This window comes from Conger conger, chromosome 8, assembly GCF_963514075.1.
Source record: "Conger conger chromosome 8, fConCon1.1, whole genome shotgun sequence".
In the NCBI taxonomy this organism is placed as follows: Eukaryota; Metazoa; Chordata; class Actinopteri; order Anguilliformes; family Congridae; genus Conger; species Conger conger.
In genome coordinates, this window is record NC_083767.1 from 41,894,814 (window position 1) to 41,919,039 (window position 24,226).

The following is a 24,226-nucleotide window of genomic DNA, read 5'->3' on the forward strand; positions in this document are numbered from 1 at the left end:
CACAAACAAATTTTTGTAGTTATAATTACATATTTAACTATATTATAATTCCCCCATTAGACAAATTCTTGTAAAACTTCAAGGGTCAGGTCTGAGAACAGCTGTAAATACATACAAAGCTTCATCAAGCGTTCAGTCTTAAAGTGTTTCTATAATGCAGAGCAATACTACCTTCTGATTGGCGTCGCAAGCTCATAAACATAAGTATATACAGTTTGAGATCTCCGCAAGAGAACAGTAATTTTAAGTGAATTCATATTTGGAGCTGAGTAGCACCACCAGGTGATTTGATTGAGCCAGTGTTTCATGTATGGAGTCTCCATCTAGTGGCAGTGTAACAATCAGGTTTCACCAATCAAGTTTCAAAAGGATCTAAAAGATTTCTAAGAAGGAACTCCTGCTACAAGGTAAGAATTGTCAGTATTAATAAAATATTACGAAGGTCAGAATGCTTTAATTAATTTATCAATTCTATTTTGTAACACTTGATATAGCAACTGTGCTTCTCATGCAGCTGAATTGGTCAGTCCGTATGCCAAGTTCAGGCATTGCTTTAGAATGCGTTTTTAATGCAATGCTCACCAGAAATTTCTGTAGTTTTATGCAATTAAAAGCAAGCCGTCTATACTACCTTCTAGTGCCACCTAGTGGTTATGTTATAAAAATGGCATGAACTGGAACCCGTAAGTTTGCTCGAAGAAATTTCCATGATGTTTACAAACACTGCGAACAATGTCAACCTGTGTGTCGAACAGACTTACTTTGTCGCATTTCTTGGTTAAGGTCCTTCTCTTAAATGTTATACAGTGACAGTAACACACCAGCAAATGTTAACAATGATAAGCCTCAAGTTCCAAAATTATGATGTCCTCTCAGAAACACAGCGGGTTGATTTCAGGTTCATCTCAAAGAAAAATAATAAAATCGAATTTATCATCTACAAAATTAGTTCAGATAATGCATTCAGAGTTATACTGCATTTTATACTGACGATGTCACTATAAACAGATACTTTATTACAAAGTTGATGTACTATATCATATATGTACATATCGTACTATCACAAGTTACACCTAATTAATTCCTGTAACGATACAACACATTACTGTGCAGCTTCAACCGTAAACAGTGCCGTTATACAAACAAAATGTGGCTTTTATACTTTGGTTCCACTCGATTATTACTAATATATGCGCACGATTCAGGGCTACAAATCACACACAAATATAGGTAGAGAATACCAAGCTCATTTTTGAGAAAACTGACCCTAAACACAGTTTGCATAATCATAAACTCCATAATTATACAAATCCAGATTCTAAATAGCTCACAGTCAATTCTTGCATTCCTTCTGTCCACTATATGTACGATACAATAGGAGGTTTCAAAGACAGAACTGTTGCCATATGAAATGTTCATGGTCATGGTCAGAACCCTTCACAAATATCCATGAAATGCCTTCAATGTAAATAAATACAGAGATGGCTCTCTAGTTAGTCAGGAGACATCTTTGACAGGTTGTCAACAGTGAATGATCTCAAAATGAATCCAATAAAACCCAAGTATCCTGGAATGCGAAGGTCACATCATCAGTCTGTCCTCACATGAGATACCTCCATACAGATACAGAACGAGCTATTTGGATTAAAGAGTTGAAGTCATTCCAACTATGAGTAGAGCCTGATGTTGTGATTGGATATTCCAAGATGGAGAAGAAAAGTGTGACGATATCAAATGACACAAAATGTGAAAAATTATATTGATTTAACAAGACTGCAGTAACAGTGACATGGGTGAATGTCCAAAGTTATGTTCAAATTGACTGTGTCAACTTGCAACCAACCAGAACACCCGAGAACTTGGTCCCCAATGCAGATGGAAATGCGATTGTCTTATAGACCTCTCTCTTCCAACTAGATTCATTTTAAAACTATCATCACACTATGTCATTCTAACTACACAAACAAAACACACGTTTACTCCAAGTGCTTAACCGCAGTGTGTGCTCATAAAGGGAACTTAGTTCCTACTTGGGTCTAGAATCATTATCAGTGGTTTATGGTTAACATTAAACAGAAATGTACAGAGGATGTTTGCAAACAATGAAACATTTGCCCTGTATATCTGAAAACAAATATGGAAATTTGTTACAAAAGCCAAGTGAAAGGCCACAAATGCCTGACTTTTACAGGTTTCCAACCACATTCCCTGTGCTTAATTTTCCCAAGACCCAAGTTTCCTACCCAAGCTTAAATAAGGTTGTCTAAGGTAAAATTGTTCAAGCATTCAACAACTTGTATCACACTGATAACATACACATTTCTATCTTAAGAGTTTTATACCATTGGTGACCTTCAGGAAATCCAGAGAAACTGTCACTCTGGTTCATAGCACCATCTTACACTGTAACAGAGCACACATCCTGAGACTTGGCCACAAGAGGGAACTAGTGGGAACAACACTCATCCTTCCATTGTCTGTCTGTTTAGAGGCACCTTCACCATCAAGATTAACGCTCCCTTTTCCTTTAGCTCACTTCAGAATCCAGCCGCTCCTCCATGTCCCCGCTGCCATCATGGTCATTGGCCAACTCTTCTTTCACCTCCTTCTCGTGCTCTTCCTTCTCCTTCTCCTTCTCTTTCTCCTCCTCCTCCTCCTCCTCCTCAGGACCTGGCGGAGTTGGACACGGCACCTCCTCAGCCTTCTCACCCGGAGGTTCCACAGGGTCAGGTTCAGGCTTGGGGGCCCTGGGGGTCCTGGAGCTCAGCGTCCTGAGGATGATGATGGAGGCCCCTGTGGCAAAGAGGGACCAGAGCACCAGGGGCCCAGACAGACCCCGAATCTGCGCCCGGACCTGCCCCAGGGCCCGGGGGACCAGGATATTCGACACACGCTTCACCAGGCCCTTGTTCTTCACAAGAGAACACAGAAAATAACAGTGTGCATATTCATCCAAACCTGCTGGAGAAAATGAGTGCAGCAAAGAAAATAAAAAATATCCACACACCGGAGAATTTAAGCTCCCTATTTTTGCCTGGGAGCCTTCATTTTTCCAATAGGCAGATATTTTTCTTTTTTCTTCCTTGACCTTCTCAAACCACACCAAACACATCAGCTATCATAACAACCCCTGACAAAAACAGACAAGCACTAAACTCAAAGAAAATATTCCATGGGCACACAATAACACATTTCACAAAGTATTCAATGTACTGATAAAAAAAAAAAAAAAAAGATGTATGAATAGCACTTCGAAAAAGATAAAAAGCATTTGATGACATCGTGTCCACTAAGCACTGGAGGAGTAGGAATAACTGACTAACAGCATGAATGCTAATGGCTGTGAAGTTACCTTGAGTCCATGCTGACTGAGCAGGCTCTCTAGCACAGGGTCACCCAGGTGGACTGTGGGATAGAAGTCCTCCACGTACCGCCTTCTCCACCACTGCTGGGGCAGGGACCTATACCAACACAGTTGACCCCATTCAAAACGAAGCACCGCCAGTCTCAAATTTCACATTTTCACAATGTATTTCTGAAGGTGTTGCCCTTTTGAATATCGTTCGATGAATGAAGTGGACTGTCTTTAATGCACATGGTCTTGATGAGGGGTGCATCAGACAGAACTATGACAGTGGCCCCATCATGATTAGTTTATTTGAAATATCTGTATCTTTATTGCATCTTCTCTTTCCACTTTTCCACCACAGCCAAAATGTAAAAACTTTTTTATTTGTTTTATCGAATTTCAAGCAATTCAAACAGGAGCGGAGTCTCACCCGTCCTCCCGCGGCTGGGTGAACCAGTACTTGTAGAGGCGAGCCCGTATGAAAGCGGGGGCGCTGTGGCTGAAGGGGTATCTAGACTCCTCCACCTGGATCAGGTCAATCACTGGACAGAGGAAAAGTACACGCTTCAGAGACACGCTACATACATTTAGTGCTTTATGTACAGGTACTTCTACAGCCTGCAAGGCTCAAAAACAAAATAACTTATCTACATTTTTAGCTTTTCAGTTACGTGTAAACAGCGTTCAGGTATGGCCGAGACTGAGCTAATGAAATGTCCTCTTGTACACAGAAGTGGAGTGACTGACGAGTCTGCCACGGCAGACGCCCAAACCCCCCTCTCCTCACCGTCTCTCCTGCCCTGCAGCAGGCCGTGCACCAGGCCGGTGAACCAGGGGCTCTGTGTGTGGGGCCGCAGGGCGGCGAACCACATCTGCCAGTCCAGCCGGGGCTGGTGGGGGGCCAGGAGGGGCGGGGGCCCGCTCAAGTTCCCGGGCTTGTACATGAACTCAATCTCCTGAGGAGGGAGCAGAAGCCACTCCAGGCTGAGAGGTCTTTGGATATTGGCAGCGATATTGTGTTTGTACTCGTTTACATGGGGCAACATTCTGTTTGCACGTGTATACATGAGGCGATATAGTGTTTGCACAGGTATACATGGGGCGATATAGTGTTTGCACAGGTATACATGGGGCGAAATAGTGTTTGCCCAGGTATACATGGGACGATTAGTGTTTGCACGTGTGTACATGGAGCGATATAGTGTTTGCACAGGTATACATGGGGCGACATTGTGTTTGCACACGTATACATGGGGCGATTAGTGTTTGCACACGTATACATGGGGTGATTAGTGTTTGCACGTGTATACATGGGGTGACATTGTGTTTGCACACGTATACATGGGGCGATTAGTGTTTGCACACGTATACATGGGGCGATTAGTGTTTGCACACGTATACATGGGGTGATATATTGTTTGCACAGGTATACATGGGGTGATATAGTCTTTGCACACGTATACAAGGGGCGACATTGTGTTTGCACAGGTATACATGGGGTGATATAGTGTTTGCACAGGTATACATGGGGCGACATTGGCTCAGGCGGTAAGAGTAGTCGTCTGGCAGTCGGAGGGTTGCTGGTTCGATCGCGCCCTGGGTGTGTTGAAGTGTCTCAGAGCAATACACCTAATCCCCAAATGCTCCTGATGAGCTGGTTGGAGCTTGGCATGGCAGCCAATCGCAGTTGGCGTATGTGTGTGTGTGAGTGTATGAATGACACCAGTGCTTCCAAAACCTGTTTCTGGACATCTTCAATCCTGTAGGGTGTACCATACCCAATACCCAATTCTACCAATTAGCAGCTCAAATCTCTTACTATTGTATGAGGTGTGCTTTTGAGGGTTTGCGTGAAAATCTACAGGACATTAAATCTCCAGGAACAGGGTTGGGAACCACTAAAATAGACTGTTGATGAGTGCACACACTTATCAAGCACTGATCTTGAATGTAAGATACCAACACTATAACAGCGCTGTTTTGTTGAGGTGTCTCACCGTCCATGTTTCCCCATCCATACTGCCCTCGATCACCACCTCAGGGCGACCTCCAACCCCAGTCATCCTCCTGAAGAGCCCATAGGAGTTCACCAGCTGGTATCGCCCCACTGAGTTGTAGGCCTTAGAAACCACTGGCCAGATTTCGCCACGGGCCTGGTGCTCAATTAACGTGTAGGGAACCTATGGGGCAAATAGATGGACTGGTGATAAGTCAAGACTCATTTTAAAATGGACACTTCCAATGGTGAAATACGCAAACAGACAGGGAGACATGGAACATGGCCATGAGAGATTCATTTTAGGTTTGGTTTGACTGTATGGGATTGTGAGGCAAGCTAAAGGGAGTAGATCTGACCTTTTATAAAAGAGCATAAATAAAAAAAGAGAATAAACAGGTGAACTCTGAAACCGTGATAAGGCTTCAGAAGACGAAGCCACAGGGCTTGGGGGGGGTTTGCAGGAACAGTTGTCAGGGTGACGGGCGTGACTCACCGTGCTGATGCCGAACATGCAGACAGCGGCAGAGGTGAATATGGCCCACTGTACGATGGAGCTCAGCTTCCGGAACGCTCTGCGAACACTGGCACATCTGAAGAGCAAGGGTGACAGGTGACCTCACACACCAGTCGTGTGACATCACAAACGGACTCAACCACACACACACACACACACACACACACACACACATACACATACACATACACACACACACACACACACACACACAGTACCAGGGACATGGGCTCACATGCACATACAAAGCTCAAACTCCAACACAAAGTGGACTGGCTAAACCAGGGGGGGTCCAATCTTACTCGAGAAAAGGGTTGATGTGTGGGTGCACTTTTTTGATTTAGCCAAGCACTACAACACCTGACTCAAGTAAATAACTAATTATGGCCTTCAATCAAGAATAAGGTGCCACAGTGCTGGGCTAAAACAAAAAACTGTACCCACAATTGGGATAAGATTGGACACTGCTGGGCCAAACCAACCAATCTTAACCAATTATGGACCAAGGAGCCCAATAGAAAACCCACAGAAAGGCCTAGGAAACACAATGCATTTCAACTGTCATGTGTCTTGTGATCAAATACAATGCTGGCGTCACATCCGTCTGTTAAGGGAGATATAACGTACAGGTCTCATCCGCCCATAAGGGGTTAAAATAGGTCCAGCTCTGTTGTAAGACATCAAACATATATTTGGGTGATCCTATCCGGCATCAGACATGGCCATGTCACAAGTGTCACAGGCATACGCACAGACTGGACACTTCAAACAGGCAGCACTAACTGGAACCTCTCACGTTAATAACAGGTGGAAGTGATGCTTTTATGCATGATCTACATCATAACACTTATTGATTACACAGTAAATAGTTGGCATTTATATAGCGCCTTTATCAATTGATGCTTCTCATTCACCCATTCATACACACACTCACACTGCCATGCAAGGCACCAACCATGGGGGGCAGATGTCTTGCTCAGAGAGACTTCGACACACCCAGGGTGGGAACCGAACCAGCAACCCACCGACTGCCAGACTCACCTGAACATAGCCTTGATGATTTCCCAGGTCAGAGACAGTGCTCCGATCCAGATACTAGGTATTGTCACTGTCTTCAGAAACTTGTTAAACTGGTAATGGGTAAATGCTACAAAGAAAGACCATTTAAAATGTGATGAAGAACCTTATACAAAAAAATAAATCTCTCAGTCTTTGGGTAAGGTTCTAACTTCTAATTCAACTGAATTTAAAAAATGTTTTGTATGAGGGTTTAATCTTTAGACCCAATAATGCAGTGGTTCACAGAGATTAATAGGTAGTAAATTAATACCAGTAACAAAGTTGCCATAGAAAAGACCACTTCTCTGTCAACCCACTCACTCAGATATACACACCAGTCTGTGAGGACACACTAGCCTTCTCCCAGTCGACCTCCAGGTTAAAGTACACCACAGTCAGGTAGGCCATCAGACCAGAGACACAAAGCCCAGACAGCAAAGCCCCCCTGGAGACTATGGCTTCAGGCCAGGCTAGAGAGACCAACACAGAACAAAATTAAGTGAGACATCTCCCATCAATATTACGGATGGAATCAAATACAGTGGTACCTTGACTTGACTTGAGTGCACGAACTTACGAGTTTTCCGAGTTACGAGCCGTCGGTCGGTCGATTTTTTGCTTTGTGTTGCGAGCCAAAATTTGATGTACGAGCGAGCGAAAGTGAATGTGGGAGAGACTTTCATAGTTTATTGAAAGGAAACACCCGGAAATAGTTGCAACTGGTCGTGCGTCGGCGCTATTTAATGACACCTGCCTAACTCATTTCCGAAACATTCTGAAAGGGAGGAAGAAACAAACCTCCTTGGACAGGTTTTTATTGAAACGCCCTGCAGATGAAAGTGAGGAAAGCGTGGCAAAAAAGCCAAAAAAAACAGTGAAGAATATTAAGTTTAGCGAAAGTGAAAAAAAAAAAAAAAAATTGTAGCAATTTAGGAAAACTAGTTTATTTCTTTACATTCTATTTATTTTGTTTTATTATGTTTTTATACAATACAGTGCTATTTTTCTTATTTAAAAACACGTAACAAAAACGTTGGGGTGTTTTTTTGGGGGCTGGAACGGATTAATAGCATTTCAATTAAAGTGAGGAAAGCGTGGTGAAGATTAAGCGTGGCGAAGATTAAGTTAAGCGAAAGTGAAGTGGAAAAAAAAAATTGAGCAATTAAGGTACGTACAGTAATTACACTTTATAAAACCTGTTTATTTCTTTACATTCTCTTTCATTATGTTTTATTATGTTTTTATACAATACAGTGCTATTTTTCTTATTTAAAAACACGTAACAAAAAAATTGGGGTGGTTTTTCTGAACGGATTAATGGCATTTCAATTAATTTCAATGGGGAAAATTAATTTGATATACGAAGAAATTGAGTTACGAGCTCGGTCACGGAACGAATTAAACTCGTAAGTCAAGGTACCACTGTCTGTCACAGTCTGTCTGTTTGTTCTGATTATAATGGGGTTTCTTCTGTAGCGGGGTTTCTTACCTCGATGAGCAAACTAGCACAAGGGGGGAAAACAAACAGAGTACCATCGCACACCAAGGTTGTCAGCTCATGAACCTGTGTGTTTGCCGCAGGTAAGGGTAGGCAATTTTGAATTTTCTTTTTGTTCTTTAGTTCATTTGAACAGAGCACTACAATAAACAGTAGATGTTTCGACCAAAGCCTTTCTCAGGGGTGATAGTGGTGTGTTCGCCTCCAAGCAATGTATTCTCAAAAGGTTTTTTTTTTTTTACTTTGAGAATCATATCAGCAGACCTCAATGTGCTCCTGCTGCCTCACGCTATAACACTGACACGCTGACCTTACTTTTGGCCTCCGCCTTCTTTCTGCGTCCGATGAACGAGCCGACATGGTCGTCGTCCAGCAGGGAGAAGCAGAGCATGATGGTGAGGAGATTGAAGAAGTTATAGTTCCCCGTGAGGATGATGAGAATCTGGAGCAGAAGCTGAACACAGGGTGAGGAAACGGGAGAACAGATGTCATGAACACACACAAGGCACAAACAAAGCTAACCTTGAGTTCTTGTTTACTCAACACCGTCGCCCTATTACATGTCCCAGCACAGTTATACGGTCAGACAGGGGCTTATGAGAAAGAGAAGGGCGTGTTTCCGTATGGACCTGCATGTAGAAGGCCCCCAGCCGCAGGCTCCTGAGGGGGGAGAAGAAGAGGAAGGGGACGGCAATCTCGATGACGAAGGTGCACACCACGCTGAGCTTCTGCACCCAGACGGGCAGCTGGTGGGCGAACCAGGCCAAGGGCGTGGGGATGCACTGGGTCTCATAGTGGTAGGTCAAAGCTGCGGGCAAACAGAGGATCAATGAGCCGGGCAGCGCTAGGGCTGGGTACCAAAGCCTGGTATCATTATGGAACCGTTTCCCATACGACCAGGAATCGCAATGCAGATTGCAGTGCCTCATTTCAGCAGTAGCTAGTTAGTCTACTTAATCAGTGAGAACAGGTACCTTTAGCAAACTTGCTAAACACGTTCAACTCGGCCAATATTTCAAAAAGCAAAATGGCTTAAAATGATGAGAAATGTATACTGGGCCTTCAAAGGGTTCAATCTAACCAGAGGCCTGTGAGCGGTGGCTCTGATAGACCACCCACCAGTGAGGCCCCACCAGGTTGGGCAGCGGCTGGTGAGCTTGACCACGCCCGAGGCGAACATGAGGCGGAACAGCAGCCAGCGGGCCAGCCAGAAGGTCACGCCGTCGTGCTGCCGGGGCCCGGCCCGGAGCAGGCCCAGGGGCGCGATGAGCACAGCCAGGAACCCAGTCTCCAGCAGCAGACTGTCCCTGAAAACACACAGATACACACACCACTTCATACACGCGGATACACACACCACTTCATACATGCGGATACACACACCACTTCATACATGCGGATACACACACCACTTCATACACGCGGATACACACAGCACTTCATCTACACAGATATACACACCACTTCATACACACAGATATACACACCACTTCATACACGCGGATATATACACCACTTCATACACACGGATATACACAGCACTTCATACACACAGATATACACACCACTTCATACACGCGGATATATACACCACTCAATACACGCGGATATACACCACTTCATACACGCGGATATACACCACTTCATACACGCGGATATACACAGCACTTCATACACACAGATATACACACCACTTCATACACAGATATACACCACTTCATACACGTGGATATACACACAACTTCATATGCACGGATATACACCACTTCATACATGTGGATATACACCACTTCATACACGTGGATATACACCACTTCATACACGTGGATATACACCACTTCATATGCACGGATATACACCACTTCATATGCACGGATATACACCACTTCATACACGGCTATCATATTTCAGACATCAGTAAATTACATTACAGTTATTAGGCTGACGCTGTTATCCAAAGTGCCTTTCAGCGCCAATCCCCCCTGGAGCAATTTGGGGTTAAGGGCCTTGTTCAAGCGCTCAACAGCTGCACTGATCTTATTGTGGCTACACTGGGGCTTCTACCACCAAAGTTCCAGGTCATGTACCTTCGCCACTAGGCAATAGGCTGCCACCCCAATATAAAATGAACAGAAATGAACAGAAAACAAAACCAAGCAAGAAGTACTACAAATGCGAGCTTCAACAAAATCACTTTCCAACTGAATCATAGAAAGCCCTCAAAGAAAAATTTGGGACAGGACTGCAGCTCAAGTAAACACCAAGTGACACAAAGTCAGTTGGTCTAACTAAGCAGCACGCCAAAACTCCCAGCAGCCTCTGTTGGCAGGGCATCAGCGACAGTACAGTACATCAGCCAGCTTTGAAATCACAGAGCAGGTGCACGCTCCACTGACAACAGGAGCACTGTCCTAGCAAAGGTGGGGCTGATCATATTATCTTCTCTTATGAACTGTAATGAAGTATGATGAACTGAAAACAATTATTTTATAGACCATTTGCTTTCAAACATCTGAGACATCTGAGAGACCAACACTTACCACTGAAAGTACAGAAAAACCTGTCCAACCTGTGTAAAAGAAAAACAAATTATTAATGTTGCTGCACTGTTAATTAATGCCCTGGTGTCCTGGGTTTGCTTTTGTGGGGGTTTAGGCCAGTTTTCTGTGAAGTGTATTGTATTGTGACAATTGTTTGTGAAATGCACTTTGTGAGATTTGTGAGAGGGCTTATTAATAAGCTAATCATCTTGTGAATAAGTACTACACAATGAGCTACTAGGAATTCTACTCTGAGTAGAACGAAAATGGAATATGGCCATTTTCGTTGTGTAGTACTTATTCACAAGATTATTAGCTCATTAACAAGCCCTCTATCAAAAATCTATTTATTTGTAAAGTATCTCTTGATCAAGATCAAGATTCATGGGTTGTTTGGGTTTGAGCTATTATATTTTACAATTATATTTTATTTAAGATTATAAAAATATTTTGTTAAAATATTACTGTTGGGAGTTATGTCCCATGCCTCAACAAGTTCAGGCTTTTTTCCACAGCCTGAAGGATAATCTGCTGCTAGAACCAAGATGGCCATCCCTTGTGCTAATATGGCTGCCAGCCTATTAAGAGTAGTGAGGGTATCACACCTGAAAGAGGGAGAGATAGAGTGCCCACAGGCAGAAGAACACTATGCTGTTTCGCAGGGCCTCCAGCACCATGGCCCCCAGGCTCAGTAGCGCCCCCAACAGGCAGATGAGCTCCATGCCCTGCTGGGTGTCGAGGCCAAAGCGGGGCCCCAGCCACAGGAGGGTGGGCGAGTCCTGCAGCTGCTCCAGCAGGCCCTTCCCCGTGTAGCGCATCAGCCAGCGAGCGGGCAGGATCCCATCGTTACCGTAGAGACCTGGGCGGAGACATGCGGGGGAAAAAAGGTCAGTCAAGGAGTCCAAAATAAACACAACTGTACTACATGGTTACAGATCCTGTTAAAAACAGTTATGCAGTTATGCACCGACGGGCCGCCAAGGTTTACCCACGATATTTACCCGTAGTTGTCAGGCTTGAATTCTAGTTCAATGTTCAATATGGTACGGACAAATCAGTTCAGAAGCAAGAAACTGGGTGAGTCAATGTGTAATAAACAGCTTTAATTGATAAAATAAGTGGGGGGAGGCACCAGCAGACCCTGCAGCCTTCCAGGACAAGGCTTAAGAACCTACGAGCGACAAGGGGTGGACAAACACTCGAAGGCTTGGGACTCATCTTGGCTAGCTTGTCAGCTGTCAGGCTTCTCAGGTTAGCAATAGGTCAGCAGGCACATTAGCCAGCAATGTTAGCTTTGCTAGGAAACTCGAATGGCACGCAGTTAGCTACAGTAACTGTGACCATGGTAAATAACTAGCTGAAGTTCCTTCCCGGAAGGATGCACACTGTTTAGGAAACTGGCTAGAATACCATTATCTTGCGATAGCTTCTAGCTGACTAATTTCAGCTTTGAAAATGATTCACATAACTTCGCGTGATTTGCAATGGCACTATGTTTCATATCAGACACTTTAAATCAATCTGTTGATTCAGACAACTGCCATTCTGCAATCTAACAGTATGATCGCTTACCTGGTATCTGTATGTAAAGGGACGCAAACGCAAACATGTAAATAACGGACATGCTCCACAGAAACATTTGCCGTGGAAGTATAATCTCCCCCATTGTCTTGTAATCAAACGAATCTGCAGTCTGCACGATAGTTAGTTGTTAGCAAGCTATGCTTTAGCGAGAAGAGAAAAACTGGAATCGCATCTGTTTTTCCCAGACATCCAGCATGGAGGAAGCAGAACATCGGGCATTGCTTCTATTGGCTACACAAACTGCGCGGTCTTTTGACGCATTTCTGCGTAAAACGTAGTTACTGGGATCAGTAAACCCGTAACCCCCCCCCCCCCCCCCCGGACTGAGCGAAATTTAATAATACCCTACTGTGCACAAAGTGTTCGTGATATTCAACGTTACAGATAATTATCATGCATTTAGATAATGATCTGTAAAAATACTGACAGTTTTAATGTCGATACTTTTTACTATTTCCACTGATCTATATAACCTGATAAGATTACATCAATATTTTAAAACGTGTTTCAAAATGCGATTTGCTATGCAGAAACAAAACTTAACATTTCATTTTTTAACATTTTCAGCCTCTCATGCACAACACACAGAGATTTCTTAAGATATTGTTTCAGACAGTAAATCAAAAATCTTATAAGAATTTTGTGGCGCACAAAATTTTCAATTTTGTGAAAGCTACAATCACAATATCTCCAAGGTTTTTCAAAATTTGACATTAAAAATTATCGTGAGCAATAGGGTGGAAGACGGTAACAAGAACAGTACACTTCCAGCAGGGGGAATCCTTTCGCAACAAGTCTTAAGGATCAGTGGGTGATCAGGCCCCTCAGATATTACGTAAAAAAATAATATATCCTCCTGCTCTGCTCCTATCTGGAAGTATTGGGGAGGAGACGAGTGGTGAAAAATATTTCATTTTCGGTATTGGGACGCATCCATTTATTTATATTTGTTGAGGTGAGCATTTGGATAAGAAAATAGGTTCAATGAATAAGAATCACAACGGACAAGGCTTTCCGTCTGCAAATGAGCTTTCCTGAAATTATAGACTCACTTTACACTGATATTAAATATGTTAAGCTCACAAATACCATCAAGTCGACACACAGAAGCCCCTATTAAAGTATATTACTGTGTGTTCTGGCCATACACTCAGTGAGCACTTTATCAGGTATTTATTAGACTTATTTTCTAGACTTTTACTGCTGTAGCCTATCCACTTAGAGTTTGCGCAGTTTGCGTTACTGTCACCTTCCTGTCAGCTTTGACCAGTCTGACCATTCTCCTCTGACGTCTCTCATTAACAAGCTGTTTCTGTCTGCAGAACTGCTGCTCACTGTATTTCTTTGTTTGTTTTTTGCACCATTCTTTGCAAACTGTAGAGACTAGTGTGTATGAAAATCCCAGGAGTTTCTGAGTTTCTGCCACCAACAATCATTCCACGGTCAAAGTCACTTAGATCACATTTTTTCCCCATCCTGATGGTTCATGTGAACATTAACTGAAGCTCCTGCTCCGTAGCTACATGATTGTATGCATTGCACTGCTGCCACACAATTGGCTGATTAGATAATCGCATGAATAAGTAGGTGTAATAAAGTGCCGTCAGACCCCTACAACTGATCCAGAATGCTGCAGCCCATCTGGTATTCAGTGTTCCCAGATATTCACGTCACCCCCCTACTCAGCAACCTCCACTGGCTGCCTGTTATGGCTCGCATCAAATTTAAAACTTTGGTGCTTGTGTACCAGGCAGTTCAGGGATCAGCCCCTATATATATTCAATCACTCATCAAGACCTATACACCAGCAAGACCCCTCCGTTCTGCCACTTTGTGCCGTCTGGCGCCTCCCCCTCGCCACACCTGCACTTCCCGCTCACGACTGCTGTCTGTCCTGGTCCCACGGTGGTGGAATGACCTCCCGGTGGATGTCAGAACGGCAGAGTCTCTGACCTTTTTCAAGCGCAGACTGAAGACTCATCTCTTCAGGCTACACCTTTCCCTCCCTAACTCACCACCATGATTAGCCTCATATATGCCATAGACTGTAATGGCACTTATATAGTTGTATAGATGTAGTTTTTTGTATTAGTTATTGTATTGTTGTATTCAGGGTATTCTAGCTGCCAACTGTGGTGTGCTAGTTTGGAAGTTGATGTATTCTTCAAGGGTTCCGATTATATCTGTATGGTTACACTAGGACTCGGAACTGTACTGTCCTCTCAGGTCCTCTTCACACTTGTACTTGTGTTTGATCTGCACTTCATTGTACGTCACTCTGGATAAGAGCGTCTGCTAAATGCTATGTAATGTAATAATGTAATGTAAAAGTAAAAATGTTCCTAATAAAGTGCTCAGTGAGTGTATAATGTCTTTACTTTATGTGACAGAGAACATCACAAACACCTTGCGAATGCCAGAGCCTACTGTAAGCCGATGTTGTCTCACAGCTTTTGTCACATACGGGTCCAGACGCCTGCACAGATATGTAATTTCCGTAATATCTGCAGTATTATTACTCAATTATTAGATCAGGTGGGACAGCCAGTGGATTCTGGCAGTCCCTAAAAACTTTTGCCCATAAAGACTGATTAATAAACTTTAACCAGGCGGTGTTATTTTATATTAGCTGAACACCTAGCCAGAACAAAACAAGCTCTAGAACAGGTGAACTGGGCATGCATAAGACAACATAGTGATTTAGCACAGACATTCATGATATCAGAAAGTTAGCTGGCTAACCCACTTAGCCTGCTTGGTGATACAATCCTCTGGTATTATTCAGAGACACAGGTGCTGCACAGTCTTATTTTGGATCCAGTTTTATTGTTCATGTTGTTACTGTGCCATTGCATGCGACTGTGACAGGTCCTGTCGTGGGAATGCATCACAGTCCCTGACGAAAGGATCTCTTTCCTTTTAAGGAATACTTAGCTGTAGGTTGAGTTTTGGCTGGCCCTGAGGTGTCATCCCAGCTAACACAAAACACTCTCGTAATGTTACTGCCTGCCAAGTAGTGGCACTGTCATAACATTGACAAAACATTCCAGTAACATTGTGAGAGCATTTTGTGTTAGTTGGGAGTTGTCCCTTATTGTTCAGTGCCCAAATGAACTTGTACATGAAATCCCTGATGCCTTTTCTGCTTGCACTGTCACCTGCGCTTTGCCCAAGAGACTTAATTTAATTACCCAGATACTGTGAAAGATTATAATGACTTTGTTGATCTGAGTGAAATATTTGTTGCTCGTATCAAAAAGAATGGGACATAGTATCGTCACTAATTATACAGGCAGGGAGTAATTATAGGGCATTTATCCAAGCGTAATAAAATCCTGCTGCCATGGAGAATTAGAAAAGCTGATGAATGCCTATCCAACACTGGCACAGGAGGTTCACAGAACAGACAGCACGGTAAACTGTTCATGTCTTAAAACATGAAAAAAAAAAAAAAAAACTCTGTCGAGGAGAATACTCTTTCAACACCAGTATTTACACTTCCCCAAATTATACTTTATGGTTTTTAAAGGGTTTGTGAGACTGCAGAAATGTAGTTTACGTAGCAGGGAATTGGTAAATGGACTGCCTTTATATAGTGCTTTTATCCAAAGCGCTTTACAATTGATGCCAGACGACTGCCAGACGACCGCTCTTACCTCCTAAGCTAATGTCACCACACAGTAAATGAGATTACATCAGGCCTGTTTTACGTCTCACTGTAGGGGCAGCCTGTAGCCTAGTGGCTAAGGTACGTGACTGGGACATCCTGTAGCCTAGTGACTGAGGTACATGACTGGGACAGCCTGTAGCCCCTGCTTAGTCTAATCAACTGTTTAAAGTCGCTTTGGATAAAAGTGTCAGCTAAATAACAAATTAGTTCTGAAGCAGGCTTTTTGAATCAGCTCTGCTTTTGGATCTGTTCTCTCTCTGTACTGTATTTTTTATGAAAAGCTTTTAAGATCTAGCCCTTCAATTTAGGAATGTAAGTCTGTGTGTGGATGTATTATGCGTATTCTGATCATGTGCACACATGTACTGTACTCTGTGTGCGATCACACCCCGCCCCCCAGCCAGACCAGTCTGACAGTCTGTTCCACAGTATTTGTCAGCAGAAATATAAATAAGTTGGCAGAAGTCCCAGAGAGAATTTTTCTTGAAGGTCTTTGCATAAACAGCATCAAAACCAGGAACATGCTATCAAAAAGTGCATCGCTTCACTGGGGATTTTGGAAGTTATTTTTGGGCAACTGAAGAAAAAAAGAATAGTGCAGATGCAATCTGGCAGCGCTGTTCTGCTTTGTAAGTGGCAGCCATTCCCATTTCCCTTGCCTTCAGTTAATGGAGACCAAGATTATACACCATCTGTTCCTGGCCTGGCCCTTCACCCCTGAGAATGTGAAGTGGCTTTGCAGTGAGAGCCAGATATTCACTAGGGAGGGTGATCTGCACAATATGTCTCTTACATGTGTAGTCCCCCAGGGGGTGACACAACCGTTATCTTTGTACAATCTTTGTACTTTGACCAATTTTTCCAGCCTGTGCATGTACCCTTTGATATGGTTCCCACACGTAACTGGAGCAGTTCCAGCAAACTCTTCTTCATTGGGCAGATCATCAAGAAAATATTTTTGGTGCTGCTAGCTGTACTGCTCACCATTAAAGTCCTTTTTTTGCACCCATACTACCAGCAGTCTGCTAAACCTGCAAACAAGGGGGTGACACTTTACAATAAGGTTCCATGAATTGGCAGGAACTAATGCAGTTGTTAATTAACTGCTTCTGAGAAGGTAATCTGTATAGCTCTGTTAAAGTATTTGTACATCATCAATTCATGTTGACAACTACATTAGTTATTGCTAATTAATATTGGAACAACAAAGTCGGTTAATGTATTTCTTGATGGTTAACTAATTATAAGTTCATCCTATGGTTTGCTAATGGATAAATATTAATGTAACAGGCTGTTAGTTGTAGTTGTTAACAAATGAAAAGTTTATTTCATGCTGAATTAATGTATTTGTACATCATTAATTCATGTTATCAACTAAATTAGTTAAAGCTTTTCAATTCATGAACCTTATTGTAAAGAGTTAGAGGCTGGGGAGTAATGGCTTGAAACCAGACTGATGAACAAGTGCCACAATCACTACAAACGCTCAGTCTCATATCCCTGGTGTCACTGAAATACGATGGCCAAAACTTTTCAGCATTCATCAAAATGGTGTTCCCACGATTCTGCTGGTCAACAATGGCTTGTTTTTCAGACTGGACAATGGCATGTATTGTGACACACCCCCAAACTGAAAACTGAACACCTGATTGGGTGCATTAATTGCGGGAGACGGTCTGAGGAGCCCTGTCTCAAAGCACTGTGGGTAATTACTCCCCGGCCCATTTCAGTTGTTTCTGCAGTGCCTGAAATATGAAGGGTGTCCTTGTTCTTGTCGCGAGGGTTTTTGTTTGGATACAAACCAAACTAGCTCCACTAAAAATATTTTTATCAGCTGCCAACACCCTGTCTGCTTAAAAAAAACCTCCTTGCCCACTCAATTCCCGCTTAAAATTTCTCATTTTAGTCTTTCCCCTCATGACCAAAAATTTTTTTCTACAACATCTTTCCATGTTAACTGAGATTGCTTTCCATCACTGGAAAGAGAAATCACAGTTTAGCAAATCATGTAAAAGCCACAGTGACTATACCAAATCCAGACTATAGCACCGTGCTAACCCCACTCTGCTACCACCTTTCCTTTCTAACATCAGAAGGAGAAAATCCTCACTTCCATTACTTCTGCAGGCAGATGTAGTTCAAAAAAGAAGATAAAAAGAAGATACACAATTAAATTGGAAACAATAATATAATCCATAATCTTTGAATTAAGTGTTCCATAGTGTGGCTATTTTCACAGTGCATCTCTAGGAGAGAGAGAGAACAGACAGTAAACCAGCTGTTCCCCATCATTATCATTATGTTTCTTCTTCTGCCAAACCTAAGTGCCAACCCACTGTCTGCAGTCTTTAACTGTCAGCTCTAAATGCCAGGCTGCCCAGTAGGGCTGCACATTTCTCTGTATTAGTGGATTAGCATTTACTCCTATACTGTACAATTACAACAGGGCTGCTAAAATATTAGCATATGGCTAGGGAGACTGTACCATGATAAAAGCTGGGTCACTGGATGTTTTTTTTTTTATAAATCACACCATTCTCTATAAACTCCAGAGACTGTAGTGCATGAAAGTGCCAGGAGGGCAGCTGTTTCTGAGATGCTGGAACCACCACTTCTGGCACCAACAATCACACCGTGGTCAAAGTTAGAATTCTAAAGTCTGGTCGATCAACAACTAAACCTCTTCACCATATCTGCATGCTTTATACAGTAGACAACAGAAGTGAGTATACCCCTGTGCAGTATCACTTAAATGTCAAATGATTCAAAATTGTATCACTTTACAGTAATTGCATTACTTCTAAGTTGAACAGTTGGGTATTTGCTCTTATGTAACATTAAAAACAACCAGTTTACATTTACTATATTAAAAATACAGGCCCAACAGTAGGAAGTCAATGCAAAAAAATCAATACACCTTTCATTACTGAGATTCAAATCTTTTATTTTTTCAATACTTCGTATGTCCACCTAAGTCAGGCGACATAATTGGCCAGGTCATAGTTTTCATTCTTTTCTTCTTTAGAAACTCTTGTGTGATTTTGGTGTGCTTAGTTATGCTGGAATAATCCTCTCCTGCCAAACTTCTGGAGACTGGGTGCCAGTATTTTAGTATATTCACAGGCATTCCTGATGCCGTCTATAAATGGCATCTCCCCAACACCTTTTGCACACTGCCGGGACTATTCATTCACTGTGGTAGTCCAGGTTCACGGCAAACATGCTGGTCCCCATCTGAGCCAAACAAATTTATCTTGGTCTCATCTGACCAAAGAACATGCTCCCAATATTCACCAGGCTTCTTTTCATGCTCTTTAGCAAAGTTTAATCTTGCAGTTTTGTGCCGAAGAGAAATCTGTGCTGATAAACATACCTTGTGTGTTCTGGTCCACTGTTATATAAGCTTTCAGCTGTATTCATTACATTTGCTTAGCACTGGGCCCACTTACTATACATAAATAACTTCATCACATTTACACTTACTATATATAAATCACTTTACCACATTTTGGCAGTTGCGTTATAAAATGTAATGGAATGGAAAGATCGCAAATTTCCTTCACCTTAACCCCCCTCCCCCCAAACAATGCGTCTCAGCTGATCGCCATTGAGTCATGACCCATACTATTATTTTGTATCATCAAATTACCAACGTCAAATTAATTTCTGCCTCATACATCGACGTACCACCGACCCCCATAACCAATGTTGATTAGAAGTCCACCCAATTTCAAACTGTCTGGTGGGAAAATTCAGCTGTTATATTTGTTACTGTATAAATGTAGAGTATTTCTTATAAGGGGTGTCTGAGGCTGCAGTTCTTTCACGCTGCTATGGAGAGACCGGGGTTCCTGTGCTGTTGGTGAGCTGGCCTCCAGGCCATGATAATCAGGGCCATGTCTCGCAGCGAATCGACCGTGAACAAAGCAGTTTTACACTCGGCTTCCCCTCCGCTGCCTGTCGGCAGCCATTTTAAATCCTGCTTAAACTCCAAATCCATCTCGGCGCATCCCCTCGCTCCTGCTCATGGGCAGGGGTGACACAAAGCGCAAACTGATCCCTGTCTAACCCTTACCGAAATCACTACTGACGTCACTCCAAGTGTCAGAGTACACGGAAATGTAGTCATCTATTCGGCACCTGACAGTCATCTATTTTTCCACCTGAAGGAATTTTCGGTGATACCTTTCATCTTTTCCACCACTAACAGAAGCGATCATGTTGGAATGATTATGAAATATTGTGATGCAACAGCACAATAGTAGAGTTGAGAGTGCAGAATACAATTTTGGCAGTGTGTGACCTATACACTTTCAGAAAGTATACAATCACACTAATTTATTTGTCCCGTTACACCTTAACATTTCTAACGCTTTAAAATCCAGTTTTGTTTTTTTTGTTTGTTTGGTTTTTTTTAACAAAAATCCCAGAGTCAATACTTTGTACACAAGCTTTTGGTAGCAATGAGTCCCCTCAGATATGTCTGTTTGAGCTTTGGACCTAGGTGATCTGAGGACGTGTCAAAGCTTTTCCAATCGTTTCCGGTTCTTTTTCTCCAAACTACGTCTTGTCAAAGTTACTCTATGGGCAGTTATCTTCATGACAGCGTGGCTTGATCTCACCCGCTGTTTCTGTTGTAAGGTTTCAAAAAGTCTGGTGACTTTTAGACCATTCTGCAGTCATGCAGTTGCACACAGGTGGATTTGAAGTCACTATAACCTTTTCGCATTTTGTATGTATTCTCTTAAGGGAATGGAATACACCTGGCCCAAGGCTTTTTCAGGTTTTAATTTTGTAATATCTGAAGACACCAAAATACTCAACTTTAATTTCAACATTAAAGTTACTGATACAGGAACAGAGAAAAGGCTTGTGTATAGGCTAATTCTATATGTCGGTCTTTGTATTGACTATTGACTATTTCACAATTACAAGTATTGCACACTGGGAAATGAAAATGATGGAAAACCCAAAATGACAAGGCAGCCTGAAATGCAAGACGATCGATGCATTTCTTCTTTCATTCCACTCATTCCCCAACAAGACAGTACTAATCACACTACACAAATCTGGTGACTGAGGATTGGCAAACAAGACTTGACAGGGCAGGTTGCATTGTAATACAGTGTGGTTAAAGGAAAATTCCACTGAAGAAAAACATGAATTCAACGGAAGGTGTAATGGAAAGTCTCTCTTAGTGGCTGGCCAGCACAGAAATATTGGCAGTGACAGGAATATATTTGGTTGTGGCATACCTCAAAATGATGTACCCCTATACTCTTGCTCATTGGAGAACTGCAATGGATGTGTAATTCTAATTTGGAGATTACTTCCCTCGACCTCCCATACTAGATGAATGGACCATTGAACAAGCTAAAAGATGGTCCCTCTCAATTTTACTAGTCCGGCCTGATTGGTCTCCTCAAAATTAACTGGGCGAAATTGCCTGCACTGTTGCACAATCTTTACCTGTGTCTCAGGTGTATCTAGAAGATATTTAGCTTTCTTAATTCCAGTCAGCCATAGTTTGACTGCCATTGCATAATGCCCAACCACAGACTGTAAGTGCCACCCTGTTGTAGTCAGTAGTATAACAGGAAACTGGAGCACACAGCAGTTTGGGGCTATATCTCTGCACGTGCTCCGTCTAGGCAAATGGCTGAGAGCCCGTTTTAATCAGGATAGCTACTCTTCTACAAATACAAGAGAAAGCATTTGCCTACAAGATACAGCTGTATACTGTAAAGCAGGTATAGTTAATGATTCACTTAACACTGAAGTTGATGTTAGTGACTGTGCAGCATGGTTCAGCTGGCACGGGCCTATAAAAAACAAAATTTGACTCCATTGATCACAAAAAATGCACTGCCTCAAATACAAAGGATGATGGCAGTCACATGCATCTTCCTTAGTTTTTTATTGCTAACACTATCAGTGAGACATTTCAGTCATAAATAAACACAACAATCAGAGGTAATGCTGGACATTTAGTCAAAAAATCTTTTTTTTAATCTTATTTTATCTTTTTTATCTTATTTTATCTTATTTGTTCTCAGAAAGACAGATAAACCCAGACACTGACTCTGACTTTTCTTAGGCAGTATTTCCTGTGCTGATAATGAATTTTACAACACATGAGCATCATATTCACAATGTGCTTTTATAGCCAACCATAAACTAATAGTAGTTGATCAGTGAAATAACAGTCATTTATTGATCCAGGCCATTTCCCCAGTAGAGTCCAGCTTTAGCTCTAGTTCACAGCTTTAGCTCTAGTTCACAGACAGTGTCAGTGGTGACTCAGGAAGCTTACGGCCCACCATTTGATTAAGATTATGACAAATACATGTTCATTACATGTTAATGTGTGACCTCATATGACAGTCTGTTCATGAAAATACAAATCCAAAGCGCAATACAAGCTTGCACACTCTAACTGAGTAACAGCAAGTTAATAGCGGACTAGCCTTATGTTAAAGGAGTGCATTAGTCTAGCTTGCACACTGCACTACGGTGTGTAAAATAAACGTATTTTGATTTGACATGAAGAAGCTATGTTGTTAAATTTAATCACAGAGAACACAATCTCTTCACTCACTCGCCCTGGATTTTCAACAGGGGGTCCATGGAGGCCCTTCAACATAGTCAAGGGAGTCTGATAGGCAATGACTATATAGATTTAGGAAAAATAAAAATATAAAAGCTTTTTAATAAAGGCTGGGTACAGGTCCCTGGATGAACAGAGGGGGAAACCCCTTCCCGATACACACTGCTTCAAAGTGGGGGTCTCGTTATTGTCATAGCTCACAAACTGTTGTGTCCCCTCAGACCTCTCCCCTTTATTTGCCCTTGGTCTTATGCAACAGATCTCAGTCCGAATATAGGACAGCGGCAGGCCTTGACCGCTCACAAAACCCTCATTAATCTAACATAAGGTGACACCATTTCAGCCAAGATTTGGAGCTTTCAAATTATTTACCTTTTACCCATGAAAATAAAAAAGTGTTCGGAAACACAAATTATTTCATAGGTATCTTCTGCAGAATGTTTTCAACGGCATCTCAGTGTCTTATCGAAGGGAAAGGGATCAGGTCCAGATTATGCCCAAGTGGAACCGTTTGCAGTAGAAACCGTGCCAGACGTCAAGGTCTGATAGCCGTGCAAGGTTACATAACAAAACCGTGCACACAACAGCTTGCCAACCGACTTTAAGCCAACCAACTTTCAGTCTTAAAACTTTTAGTCAGAGGTTAAAATACAAAATAGGAGACCCAGAACCAGAATCGTAAGTTTTCATTTGTATTTATTTCACAGAAATGTAGTCCTTTTGGCATACCTAGGCCCACTGTATTTTGCTGGTGGCACCGAAGACACAATACTCTTTTCTCTCTCCATATGAAGGTCAGCTAAGCAGCTTCGGCTTGGAGAATTGCCAAGTGAGGAAACAGAGGAAGAAAATCACACAAGAAAAGGCATGAAGAAAGTCAAGAAGAAAACAAATTGCAAAGTTGTAATGCCGAATGTCATTAATGGAGACACACCCAACAATGTAGGCATACAGTACAGTGCAAGCACAATCTTATTCCACTTACTAACTATCATGGTTAGTAAGAGGGTTTTTTTAATAAAAAATGTTTATTATACAAACACAGGATTACACAGTTTTCTTTTGTGATGTGTTTTATAGAAGGATTCTTTTTACATAGCCATCGGCATAAAATGGCCAACAATAAAACGTATCAAGGAAAAGGTAACCGTGTTAAACCCCCCCCCCCCCCCCCCCAAAAAAAAAAAACCCAACAACATAGGTCATATTCCCTTTCATGATATAAATAAAAAACATTCATATGGTCTTATATTGAAAATGTTACTCGTTCTGAAAAAATAAAACCATATTCATATGAACATTCTGAAAAGTGGAACAATTGTGCAATGCAGAGCTTCCTTCACCTTGCTTCACCTTTTCTTAGCGTCTCGCTTTCGGTGTGAAGGAGAACGAGAGGCACTCTAAAA

The 24,226-nt window shown here is 42.2% G+C and overlaps 1 protein-coding gene across 1 annotated transcript; it reads right to left on the reverse strand.

Moving 5' to 3' along the window:
- Window positions 1-962: 962 nt before the first annotated feature.
- On the reverse strand, window positions 963-12,752 carry LOC133135844 (lipase maturation factor 2-like). Its single transcript, XM_061253139.1, has 14 exons — window positions 12,532-12,752; window positions 11,565-11,818; window positions 10,960-10,988; window positions 9,539-9,726; window positions 9,049-9,227; window positions 8,735-8,873; window positions 7,257-7,391; window positions 6,904-7,009; window positions 5,842-5,938; window positions 5,347-5,529; window positions 4,137-4,305; window positions 3,780-3,891; window positions 3,353-3,461; window positions 963-2,911 (listed from the first exon to the last, which is right to left on the reverse strand). The coding sequence occupies exons 1-14, from the start codon at window positions 12,623-12,625 to the stop codon at window positions 2,528-2,530; spliced, it is 2,178 nt and encodes a 725-aa protein (XP_061109123.1). The 5' UTR covers window positions 12,626-12,752; the 3' UTR covers window positions 963-2,527.
- Between the last annotated feature and the right edge of the window lie 11,474 nt (window positions 12,753-24,226).